Below are 13,223 nucleotides of genomic sequence, written 5' to 3'. Positions count from 1 at the left end.
TCTGCTTGGCTTTGCTACCTCGGAGGAATTCCTGTGGTAGCTTGCTTCACGAACGCCACTGTGACAGGCGTCTGCAAATTCCCTAGCAAAAAGGCCCAAGTTGAAGTTCTCGGTCCTAAAAGTTACATGCTTTTAAATTACTGCCGCCTCCTTGTCATAGTGGCTGCCTCCTCTTGGTGACTAATCTCTGCTTACTACACACCAGGGGCTCGTTAAAGCTCCCGACGTGCCTTAACTCCATTCACAATAATCTGTGATATAGGTGCAACAGGCTGAGTGAGTATGCCTCAACATGAAACGCCTGGATTCGGAAGCCGTTTAGTTTATGGAATAGTTGTAGGTTTGGCAGATTAGCGTTCCTAACCCGACAAGTCCAGAATCGGGCATAAAACTCGAAGAGAAGTGGGCTTTGTAGTGTTGTGAATTTTTGGCATAGGAATGTTCGGTTTGTATTGCAAAGTAAAGCCCTGTTATGTGAAGCGTGATGGTTTGACTGTGATGGTAGCTTGAATTTAAACTCAAGTGGATTTAACCTCAGTTGCTGTTGTAATAAACTCTGTGCAGATGAACAGTGAGATTCAGAGAAAAGAGGGCAGTGATAGGATTGGGATATGGTCCAAAATTAAAGAGGAATGCTCATCTGGCAGGGGCTGTTGCATCATTTTAATGCCTTTGTCTAAAGTGGCCACTGTCAAACTCTGTTGTGAGCCATTTTTTTCCCTTGGTTGACCAATATTACTGGTTCACAATGTTATAACATCTAAACCCTTACATTTTGATGTGTTAACTTTATTTTTTTTTTTATTTTTGGTTTTTCGAGACAGGGTTTCTCTGTGGTTTTGGAGCCTGTCCTGGAACTAGCTCTTTTGTAGACCAGGCTGGTCTCGAATTCACAGAGATCCGCCTGCCTCTGCCTCCCAAGTGCTGGGATTAAAGGCATGCAACCACCTCGCCCGGCCGATGTGTTAACTTTAAATCTTGACCTGTTTTTCAAATGTATAGAATAACTGGTGAATCGATTTCTGGATTAATAACCTTGACCACCAAAATTTTGGAAAAGATGTATGTATTTTGAGATTTCCTTGGAAAACATGGCCATTATGACTTGTGGGTTTGGCTGTTTGGATTTGTGTAGTTGAGAAAATAGAGTTTACAGGTTTATACTTCTGCAGAGATGCAGTTCTTAGGGATGAGATAGTTCACAATTCAGTATGCCTTTGTGTTTGAATCTTAAAATGTCCCAACTAAGATAGGCGTGGTGTACAATCTATAGCCCCAGCTGTTCTAGAACTCAGACTTGGCAACACAGCAAGATCCTGACTCAATTTTTAAACTATTTGCCTCTTAGTGAGAGGTAACCGAGAGTACTGAGTCCCTGCTTGCTGTCTTCATGCTGTGTAGTTTAAAGTCTGTACAAAAGTTTGCGTTTTACTTGTTTAAAAAAAATGCCAGAGTACCTAAAATTTTTGCTTTGGAAGAAAAAAATTCTGGACAAGAGAGTAATTTAGGGCCTGGAGAGGTGGCTCAGTGGTTAAGAACATTGGGTAGTATTGCGAAGGACCCAGGTTTGAGTCCCAGCACTCACAGGGTGGCTCCTAATGGTCTCTTAACTCCAGTCCTAGGGATGCGATGCCATCTTCTGGCCTCTGCAAGTAGTACACAGACAAGCGGGGAAAACACCCATACACATAAAATAAACTACAATTTTAAGAGTAGTTTAAATCCTGAAGGTCTAAGGGTTGCTCTCTGTATGAAGTAAACAGGTAGGTGAATGCTTTAACAGCGTAGATCCTCAAGTGACATATTCTGAAAAGAGGCAGTGATCGTGAGCTGTTGGGGAACACTAACCCATGAGTCCAAACTTTTTGTTTATTTAAAAGGAAGTATAAGTGGGTGTGCTGCCTTCCATCTGTACCCAGCACTTGGGAGGTAGCTCAAGCAGGAAGCTCGAGGCCAGCCAGCACTAAAGCAAGAAAGATGAAGTGCATTTCAGGCATTAGAATTGAAGCTGATGTCAGTTTGCTGCTTGTACTGTAAGGGGAGGAAGCTACTAGGGGAACCGCAGGGGCTTCCTCTTCTACCCCCAAAGTTTTGCATGGGTCTGCCTGTTAGTGATAGTATATGGAGGCTCCCTGAACCACACTTGGAAGACCTGCTGTTGATCAGGCCTGTTTTGATGGGTAAGTAGTGGAATCTTGGATTGAACTTTTAGGCATTTTTGAAGCGTAATTTGGTGGTAGCATAGGTTTGCTTTCCTTTTTAGCGGCCAGATCTCTCTTGCCTTTGGTAAAGGAAACTCAGCTGCTTCACTTTGGTCTGCTATTGAATTTTACTTTGGGTGAGTTTGGAGTAACAGGAGGCATATTGCTTTTTTTTTTTTTTCTTTTTCTTTTTTTTCTTTCTTTTTTTTTTTTTGGTTTTTTTTTTGAGACAGGGTTTCTCTGTGGCTTTGGAGTCTGTCCTGGAACTAGCTCTGTAGACCAGGCTGGTCTCGAACTCACAGAGATCCGCCTGCCTCTGCCTCCTGAGTGCTGGGATTAAAGGCGTGCGCCACCACCGCCCGGCTGGATTTTTCGAGACAGAGTTTCTCCTTCCTTTCCTGGAACTAGCTCTTGTAGACCAGGCTGGCCTCGAACTCACAGAGATCCGCCTGCCCCTGCCCCCCTCCCATGTGCTGGGATTAAAGGCGTGCACCACCAATGCCTGGCCACATTGTATTTATTATAGTGCGAAGACTACAAAAGATAGCTTTGTGAACTTTACCTTTTGATCCCGTGTGCTGTCCACTCTTAAATTTCTTCTTGTCTATTGTGTCAACTGTTGTCTGAGTGTCTGTCCATCCTGTGTCCAGGAAACTCAGTCTAGTGAGGTGAGATTGGCCCTGAGCCTTATGTTCGAAGTCACACTCAGTTACTTCAGAGTAGTAGATATTGTAAGCAAGTGTGACTAAGGAAATGTCTTCATCCTGTGTCTTCCAGAGTTGCCTAGGATAGGCCAAGGTATGCAAAGGATTCCTGTTTAGTGCCATTGTACTTACAGGTAACAGCAGGGATTAACTGAGCAGAGATTTCTGCCTACCTGTCTCTTGCCAAGTCCTTTGCTGAGCCCTGAACTCCGCACTGAGTCAGTGGACATGCTCTACCCCCCTGGAATTCCCTTCATCAGTCATTGTGCTAAATACTGATGAGAAGTCTCAAAAGCGAACAGAAAAAGAATGATCTTCTAGCACTACCTAGCACCTTCAGTTGCTTAAATCTAATTGCTTAAAAAGGTTATGGGTTAACAAGATGGCTCAGTTGGCAAAGGTGCCTGCAACCAAGCCCGATGACCTAAATGTGTTCCTTAACCCCACCTGGTGAAAAGAGAGAACCTACTCATGGAAGTTGTCCTCTCACCTCCATGTGCATGGCACAAACACCCTCGCTCACACACAATAAATAAATATGTAATAAAGAATTGTAAAATATTTTTTATTAGGGCTTGGGAGATGATTCAGTGGTTAAGAGCACTTGCTGCACAAACATGAGAACCTCAGTTTGGACCTGTGCTCCAATGTGGAAAGCCAGGTGTGGCCTAGCCCAAGGCTAGTTTTAGCTTCATTGAGACTGTCTCAAAGGAAATAAGGTGGAAAGTGATGGTGCAGGATACACTTTGTCCTTTGACCTTCACGCATGTGCACAGGGGCACACAACATCACACATCCCCAAAATAAATCATTGTCAGGTAATAACTGTTACATGTGGGGGTGGTTGTTCTTTTTTGAGTTTGTTTTTCAGTTTTGCTTCAAACAGCACATTTATTGTGTTGTAGTTCAGAGGTTGGAAATACAGAGTCAATCAGAGTATTGTCAGGGCCGTGGGTTTTTTTTTTTTCCCAAAACCTGCAGCAAGGGTTGGTGGCCGTAGATCCTTGTCTGCAGCTATATTATTTCAATATCTGCCTTTGTCAACATTTAGGGGTCTCCATTTGTTTTATTACTGTTTAAAGACAAGGCCCTAGCTGGCTTGTATGTAGCTGATGGTGAGTCACTATTTCATTTATTTAGTATTGGTGTCAAACCCAGACCTGGTGCATGGCCTGGCTCGTTTGAGACCACCTGACTTCATTCTCACTTCCTCGGTGTCCTGCAGTTATGTTCTACTAAGTTTCACTTCTTAAAGTTTACTTTGTAATTTTCTGAGAGAAGTTCTCCTATCTCAGTTGAGGCTGACCTTATTATTCTAACTCTGTGACTTCACAGGCAGAGATTAGAGAGATGGTTTAGTTAAGTTTTGTGGTAAAGACTGGTTTAGTTAAGTTTTGTGATGAAGGCTAAAAGATGAAGGAAGGCCATATATACTAGATAATAGGCATTAAGTATTGTTTAAATTAGTTTAAAGTTAAAATAAAGACTACTGGTGTGTGAATCAAATATACTCCACTCCTTTTAGTTACGAGACTACAACAGTTTTGAGACAGTTTTATGTATCCCAGGCTGGCCTTGAACTCAAAGTAATCTTCCTGGCTCCCTTTTGTATTTAACAACTCAGAAATTAAAAGGGTAAATGAATGTTGACTAGTAGCCCTTTTCTTTCTTTTTTGGGAATGGAGTTAGGCACTCTGCTTTTTGGGCAGTGATTTACTACTGAGCTGCATTGCATCTCCAGCCCAGTTACCAACACATTGTGCACGTCTGGGAATCTGACCCTGGGGCTTAAGTGTTTCTGTATACTAGGAGTGGTGATGGACTGTGTCCAGTGTCTTGGCCTCACTCACTGGCCAGGGGAAATTGGGATGTCCTAGGGGCCTTTTCTGATTCCTTCTTTAAACAGGTCATTTTGAAACCCTGTCTTGAAAAACCAAAAAAATAAAATAAAATAAAATAAATAAAATAAACAGGTCATTTTTTTGCTCCTTTGACATGGTCCTAAGATGCTGCAAGTCAGTAAGTACTCTTATAGAACCTGAGCACACATCCTAAGCTTCGCTAGGTCATTCTGCCATCTTTCTGGCTGTGAACCAAGTTATTGTTCTTTAGGGTTCTTTATGTGTATGTACATAATGTGCATATGCAATATGTAGAGGTCTGATGACAACTTTTGGGAGTCTGTTCTCTCCTATCGGGTGGGGTACAGTAATCAAACTGAGATCATCAGTCTTGATGGCAAGTACATTTATCCACTGACCTATCTCTTCAGGCTAGTTTCGGTTAATAGTAATCATTTGCTTATCTTGTGGTAAGACTTTGAGGATCTTTGACTTTATGAAAACAGATAATATAAAGCCTTTGCCTTTCAGGAGTGCCAGTTTAGGTGATAGCAGTTGTTAAGAGCACTGACTGCTCTTGCAGAGGACATGACTTTGGTTCTCATGACTCGTGTGGTGATCAAAACCACCTGGGATTCCAGTTGCAGAAGGATCTTGTGCCCTCTTCTGGCTTCTTGGGTATTGTGCACATAGGCTACACCTGCATAAAAGTTTTTTTGTTGCTTTTGTTTTTATCTTTAAGAAGTGGCCAGTTTAAAGTTTGCCTCAAAAGTTTAAAAAGTTTTTCCTTTGAAAAGTTTTTGATGTTTGGGGAAATAAAGGAGATGAATCTATAATAGGACTGTTGTGTCTTCCGGAAATAAAAAAGCAGCATGTTAGTTCTGGAATGGAATCTAAACCTATGTATTTTATTAACTTAGGATTCATGGTGTCTGTTATTATCTAAGTTGATTGCCAGGGTTTTGGTTTGGTTTGAAGACAGATAACTTCTGTAGCCCAGGCTGGCCTGTAACTTGCCATATAGCCAGTATAACCATACTTTTAAAGTCCTGGAATTACAGTCATGCATCAATATGTCTGACTCTTGATGCCTTTTAAAAGTAGTTTGTCTAACAAGGCTTAATACTGTGGCTTCATAAAACTATCATTAAACTTATCATTCCAACCTTTAAAATAAAATGGGGTTTTCTCTCATACCTGCAAATTGATAGCTCTATAACTTTCAGTGTTTGGTAAACACAATAATGGGTGGTGCATGGCTAAGTGAGCAATCATGAGTTTGGTCTCTGCGCAGGGAGGGGATAGAATGACAGGGCAAGATAGTCTATGCATGTGTTTTAGAGGAGGGCAGGCCTGCTTTACCACTGTGGTGAGGCAAATGACCTTCATAATTGGTTCAGGTGGTATGACTTCTAGGTTAATGGATGGCAAGACCCAGGCACAGAGGAAGACTGTATTGCTGGGAAAGGATGCTGGGCTGGGAGTGTGGTCTAGAGAAGATGCTGTTAGTCATGGAAAGGTAATGGGGTACTGTAATTGTGGAGCCAAAGTGTAGGAAGTGCAAGTGTGTTAACAGCTCAGTGGTATTTATTGAGATCTGCTCATTTTTTAACCCAAAAATCTTCCATGAAAATCTTGCCATCCAAGTTAAGAATGGCAAGGGGTGGGAAACTACACTAAGGTGTTTATGGAGACCACAAACCAAAAGTGTATGGTAGAAAAGCCTCTGACTTGGCCATCTGGGGCAATAGTGTTTGCTGGCATTGAGAGTGGTGAGCTTTATAGGGTAGATATAAGGAATGTAGATCCTAGGTGGTCGGTATTGGCCCACGCCTTTAATCCCAGCACTCCTGAGGCAGAGGCAGACGGTGAACTCTGGTCTACAAGAGCTAGTTCTAGGACAGGCTCTAAAGCTGCAGAGAAACCCAGTCTCAAAAAAAAAAAAAAAGCCAGGTAGTGGTGACACAGGCCTTTAATACCAACTCTTGGGAGGCAGAGGCAGGTGGATCTCTGGACTAAAGAGCAAGTCCAGGACAGCAAGGGCTTGTTGTCCTTGTCTTGAAAAACAAACAAAAATTTATTCTAGGACTTTGGTGATCCCGGCATTGTGGGAGGCAGAGGTCAGCCTGGTATACAAAGTGAGTGTTCCCAGACAGCAAAAAAAAGCAACCTGTCTTGAACAAAAACAGAGACGATAGTCAGGTGATGTGTTTTTGTGCTGGGGCCTGGGGGGGGGGGGGACAGCCTTGACAAAAATACCTTTCTTTCAGAGTGGAGGCGTGGGAATTTAGAAATATAGTAAAGAATACAAAGACGCGAGTGAAAATAATAAAACGCAGAAACATATAGGATAGTATCGGGAGAGTATTTCAGTTGAGTACTGAAAATTCGCCCATGCTTTTTTTTCCAACAGCTTAACACACCCCTTATTTCAAAAGGTAGGAGTAGAGAAAGAGGACTGCATTAACATACAAATTGAAAGTCATATGGGCTACATTCATCTAATGCCTTTGACTCAAGCCCTAGGCAAACCACTCCCTGGGTGGAATCCCAAGTTATTTCCATAAAGGGAACTAGAACTTAGTTGGATCCTTAGACTTTTGTTTTAGGTAGGAACCAACTACTTCACTAATTCAGGAGCAGGGGTCTGGCAACTAGCCTCACCTGTTGACAGGAGCCTTGAGAGAGCAGAACTCTGATTTACAACTAGGGTGGGACCTTTGGTTAGAAGCACAATAATCTTGAATGAACTAAAAACAAGTCCCATACACTCTGACCTCTGGCCTCTTTGGGCCTCCACGTTGTGCATGTTGTGCATTTTATTTTGAGAGAGGGTTTCACTGGCCTGAACCTCAATTTGTAGATCAGGGTGTCGGTCCTTGAATACTTGACTTGTGCCTTCCAAACCCTGGGATTAAAGGCATGGGCCATCTGCACACATTTTATTTTGAAACAATAAAAACCTAATAGAAGCCGGGCAGTGGTGGTGCATGCCTTTAATCCCAGCACTCAGGAGGCAGAGGCAGGTGGGTCTCTGTGAGTTCGAGACCAGCCTGGTCTACAAGAGCTAGTTCCAGGACAGGCTCCAAAACCACAGAGAAACCCTGTCTCGAAAAACTAAAAAAAAAAAAAAAAAAAAAAAAACCTAATAGAAGATGAAGTTGAGTTAACTGTAAAACAGTTGTACATCACTTTGGTTGGAACCGATTTTTTTGTTTTTTTTAAAAGATTTATTTATTATGTATTATGAATACAACATTCTGCCTCCATGTATGCCCACACGCCAGAGGAGGGCACCAGATCTCATTACATGGTTGTGAGCCACCATGTGGTTGCTGGGAATTGAACTCAGGACCTCTTGAAGAGCAGGTGGTGCTCTTAACCACTGAGCCATCTCTCCAGCCCTGGAACCGTTTTTCTTAAGTCTCCTGTTTTCCTGCACCAGCACAGCTTTCAGAAAGTCCTGTGTGCACTGGACAAGTGGGAAGGGCTTTGTATGATGCCTCAACTCATCACACCTTTAAAGTAAAGAAGCCGCCTTGAGATCAAGCATTCTTACACTGTAGTCATGGTAGAGTGTCTCTCAGTGTTTTAAAGTGCAGAGGACATAAAAGATGAGGGCAGATAGAATTATCATTACTCTGAGTATTTGAGAGACAGTTTAAACAACAGTGAATGATTTTGAATTGTTTGGGTTAGAATTGCTATGTAGATCTGCTAGATTTATTGTAGATAGAAGGCAGGTTAGGGTTCTGTTTTTTGTTTTGTTTTTTTTTCCTGCAAAGTCTGGTCACTTTAGTGTCAGTAAGAATGCCGTGGATCTAGCTTAGTTTGTAGTGTCCATGAAGCCCAGCACTGCATAAACTCAGCATGATGGTGCATGCTTGTAATCCTGGTTCAGGAGAGGTAGAATCGGAGGGACAGAAATTGTGTGGGAGGCCAGGTACAGGGGATGCTTTCTCAAAAATAACCCTCCAGGCAGTGGTGGTACACGCCTTTAATCCCAGCACTCGGGAGGCAGAGGCAGGCGGATCTCTGGGAGTTCGAGGCCAGCCTGGTCTACAAAAGCTAGTTCCGGGAGAGGCACGATCAGGCTGGCCTCAGATTTAGAGATCTGCTTGCCGCTTGCCTCCCAGTTGTTGAGCTTAAAGACGTGCACAGTCTAGTGAAACCTAGATCTTAATAGTACCCATCTATGAGATTAGACACGTTTGTGCTCAAATAACTTCAAGTCACATCTGGGGCATTTTGTTTTCCTTCACCTGCAAAATGGTTTGAACAGCCACATCTGGTAGATTGCCATGATTAAATGGTGTTGGAAGAGTAATACGTTTTTTGGTGAATGTAACTGTTAACTTTCTCATTTTTAGGAGACAAAGACATTCAGATGGCAGAAAACAGGTAAGCCAAAATGAACCTTGTTTATTGGACTGTGCTGCTGTCCACTGTAATTCAGAAACTAGAATTCAAAGTTAAAATAATTTAAATGTCAAGTGGTAATGGCCCATTCTCTCCCTTTTACTGGCTAAGAAATTGATGTCAGATGCCAACTGTCTCAGACACTGGTATTTGGAGACCTTGTGCAGATATACTTCCTGTCCTCCTTGACTTTTAACTCCTACTTCCTTACCCTTGATGAAATCCTTGATAAAATCCTGGTTGCTACCTAGTGTGGCTTTCAGGAATGGAAGGAATTTTTTTTGTGTGTGTGTGTGATGTTCAAGGTCAGTGTTAGTTGAGTGCCTGTTTTAATTTTTTAGTTGACGTAAAAGATAATAGATTTCATCATAGCATTTTCATGCATGTTGTTTTATTTTGCTTATATAGCTCTTGCAAAGACCTAGGTTTGGTTCCCAGAACTCACATTAGGCAGCTCACAAGCTCTAGTTCTAGGAATCTGAGGTCCTCTTCTGACTGGCCTCCACTGGCATTGCACTTGTCCATACACCCACATATGGACATATGCATAAACATATTTTTTGTTCTTGGGTTTTATGTGGTTTTTTAAGACAGGATCTCAATGTGTAGCCCTGGCTGGCTTAGAACTCTGTATGCTTCAGGATATGCAAAACTCTCAGAGATCCTCTTGTTTCTGTTCCTAAGTACGAGGATTAAGTACTAAGTACTAGTATATCACCACACATGGCACATAGAAGTTTTTCTTTTTTTCTTTCTTTTTCTTTTTTTTTTTAACTCTTAAATACTAAAAACGAGATAAAAAAAAAAACTTGTCACCACAGCACCCACGAAGCCAGGACTACTGATACTGAGTTAGACCCTGTCTCAAACCTAAAAGGGGAAATTAAGAAGCTTTAGCAAGAGTTGCAGATTAGGGGCTGGTGAGATGGCTCAGTGGTTAAGAGCACTGACTGTGGGTTCAATTCCCAGCACCATATGGCAACTCGCAGCTGTCTGTAACGGCTGTTCCAGAGAATCTGACATCGTTATATCAATGTACATGAAATAAAGTTAAATAAAGTTTAAAAAGAAAACAGTTGCAGATTAGTGCAGAACAGCCTGTGTGTTGGGAGGGGAGCTAGGTGGGTGTGATTTTTTTTTTTTTCCCTTAGAGACAGGGTTTCTCTGTTTCTGGCTGTTCTGGACCTTGCTCTGTAGGCCTCTAACTCACAGAGATCCGCCTGCCTCTGCCTCTGGAGTGTTGGAATTAAAGGTGTGTGCCACCACACCCTGCTGGTTACGATCTTTTAGAGGGATTCTCCCTTAGATAACTCACCTTTGTCAGTGTTGTTTTTTTCCCTTTTTGTTTGTTAGTTAGTTGTTGTGTCCCCGCCCCCATGGGTCTCATTATGTAGCTCTAGCTGTCCTGATAAATCTGCCTCTTTCAAGTGCTGGGATTAAACGCCTGTACCACCATACCCAGTAAGTGTTATCTTCATCTGACCTGAAGTTCCTTGCTGCACAGATCCCTAGTACATTGGAAAATCACTAAATATGCCAGATGATGCTGTCTTTAGGACTCTGTTTATAATACTTTGTAAACTTGTTTTAGTCTTTCAGATGGAAGCCCTGCAGATTCTGTGGAAGCTGCTAAAAATGCCAATAGTACAGGTCAGTGCTATGGATAAAGCAGTGATTGAGGGTTTCCATCTGTGTCTGTGAGTCTCTTCCAGGACCACTTGTTACAATAATTATAGTAGCAGTAAAGGAGTTCTGTCTGTAGTGATTAGAAATTCAGACGCCATGAAAGAGAACACCACGACCCTGCTCCTGTGCTGGCCTTTACATGATCTGGGCATCAGAATGCTAATCAGACTTGCACCTTCAACTTTCCTTTCCTGCTTATTTTGAAGCCAAATCTAGATGTGTCATTGTGTCAATAAATTCGCACGAACTGTCTCTGCCCATGAGAAATCTGTATGTGATGGGCTAGCAAGGTGGCTCATCATTGTAGACCTGGCACCCTGAATTTTAGTCTCAAGAATCCACTGTGGAAGGCAAGAACCAACTCCCAAAAGTGACCCCCTGACTTCCACACACAGGCTCTGGAGCATGTACACCTGTTCTCATGCACATTGCATGTCTGATTGAACACATACACATAATGATGATAAAATGAAAAAAAAAATCTGTATCTGAGCTGGGAGTGGGGACTGTGTAGTCTTGGCTGTCCTGGAACTCACTTTGTAGACCAGGCTGGCCTCAAATTCAGAGATCCACCTGCCTCTCCCAAGTGCTGGGATTAAAGGCATATATGCCACTACATCTGGCTGAGAATGTGTACTTCTAAAACACATTTGTGGTGGATTTAGCCCCAAGGTGTCATGTGCTAGGTAACCATTGAGTTATAGCCCTGGCTCTCTTGTGGTTTTTTATTTTAAGATAAAGTCTTGTTTGGCATGGTATTTACCTGCTCGGCCTCCTGTGTAGGTAGGGTGACAAGCCTGAGATCCATGTTGGTGTTTGGGTTCTTGGCTGCTGAATAACTCTAGTGTCTTTTCAACTCATAGAAAAGCTCACAGACCAGGTGATGCAGAACCCACAAGTGCTGGCAGCTTTGCAGGAACGTCTTGACAACGTCTCTCACACTCCTTCTAGCTACATAGAAACGTGAGTACATTGCCAGTGAGATGTCAAGCAACAGAACAAACATTTCTATGCCTCAGAGTAGGAACAAGTATGGTTTTCATTTCTCAGGATCAGCTAGCTCATCTTGTCTACTTGGTGATGCACAGTGCCACCTTGTGGATTGTAGAGAACTCAGCTAATAAGTGCTGGTAGAGTACTGGCTAACTGCTGGACACCTACACCTTTACCCTTGTTAGGAGGTCCATGTTGTGGCCTTGCTGTACAGTAGAAATGAGATGCCTACTCTGGGCAGCACTTCTAAGGGCTTCCCTGTCTGCCTTCTAGAAGAGATGAGCCATCTCAGATTCCGAGGCATAGTTGCTACAACTGGAGGAGACACTGCACACTTCCTTGTGTCCATTTAGAGGCCTTTCTGGCTTTAGTTAGTGGATACAGGTTTTCTTTGCCCTGTTTTGCTTTTCTTATGCTGGGTTGAGTCCAGCCTCTAGTGCACAGGTACCTTATATGCAGTTGTTGTTTTATAGAGTAGGTGTAGTGAGGGTGTAGTCAAGGAGTTGAGAATGATGTCTGGTTTTCTGGCTATTGTAAGTGTGCATATGGAGTGGCATTTGCTCACTAGGATGGAGCACAGAGTTGTGACAGCTTGTGAGCACAGCCTCACATATGTGCTGGTTGGCCTTGAATGGTGTTTGGGCCAGCACTGGGTGCTTATATGGACTCTGCATTCAGATTTTCTATGAACAAGTTTTAACCTGGGGGCACTATTTTGGGGGATTGTAAGTAATTTTATAAAGTTAAATTTTTTTTCTTTTTCTTTTATTTGTTTATTTATTTATTGGTTTTTCGAGACATGATTTCTCTGTGTATCCCTGGGTTTCCTCGAACTCACTCTAGACCAGACTGGCCTCAGAACTTAAGAACTACCTGCCTTTGCCTCCTATGTGCTGGGATTAAAGGCATGTGCCACCACTGTCTGGCATGTTTTTTTCTTTTGATTTTAGGAGTGTTCATACAAACAAAAAATAAATTCTGGAACAGAGGCAAAGAAACTCTTAGCAGGTGTGATTAGATGAAATTGTATGTGGGTGTCTGTAGACTTCATGTGTCCATGCAGTTTTAGACAGCCAAAATCAGGGCCCATGTGCCTGTCAGCTTGCCTGTGTCTGGTCCTTGTCTGTGATTTGGCTTTTGCTGTTTATCATCCTATTGTGTACATGGATGTAGAGTGGCACGGCGGGCTGCGTTCCCGCCCAGCTCCCGCATGGCTAGCTTATGCCCGAAATAACTACACGAAACTGTATTCTTTTAAACACTGCCTGGCCCATTATTTCCAGCCTCTTATTAGCTAATTCTCATATCTCGATTAACTCATTTCTGATAATCTAGAGGACAGTTTGAAGGAGTCGATTTTCTCCTTCCATCTTGTGATT

The 13,223-nt window shown here is 42.6% G+C and overlaps 1 protein-coding gene across 5 annotated transcripts in view; it reads left to right on the top strand.

The window, feature by feature from the left end:
* Nap1l4 (nucleosome assembly protein 1 like 4) overlaps positions 1-13,223 on the top strand; it is a 34,628-nt gene that overhangs the window by 643 nt on the left and 20,762 nt on the right. For 3 of the 5 annotated variants that reach the window (XM_075972871.1, XM_075972873.1, XM_075972872.1), the window contains exons 1-4: positions 2,161-2,180; positions 9,117-9,147; positions 10,757-10,815; positions 11,715-11,814. In XM_075972871.1, coding sequence (XP_075828986.1) covers positions 2,177-2,180; positions 9,117-9,147; positions 10,757-10,815; positions 11,715-11,814 — 194 coding nt within the window. In that variant the 5' untranslated portion in view covers positions 2,161-2,176. Of the gene's footprint in view, positions 1-2,160; positions 2,181-9,116; positions 9,148-10,756; positions 10,816-11,714; positions 11,815-13,223 lie in introns of those variants that run through there. The other 2 variants (XM_075972875.1, XM_075972874.1) reach the window with 1 other exon arrangement.

The sequence above is a fragment of the Microtus pennsylvanicus genome, chromosome 5 (genome assembly GCF_037038515.1).
Source record: "Microtus pennsylvanicus isolate mMicPen1 chromosome 5, mMicPen1.hap1, whole genome shotgun sequence".
Lineage (NCBI taxonomy): Eukaryota > Metazoa > Chordata > Mammalia > Rodentia > Cricetidae > Microtus > Microtus pennsylvanicus.
The sequence above is the reverse complement of the archived record's forward strand: the minus strand, read 5'-3'. Positions and strand labels throughout refer to the sequence as shown.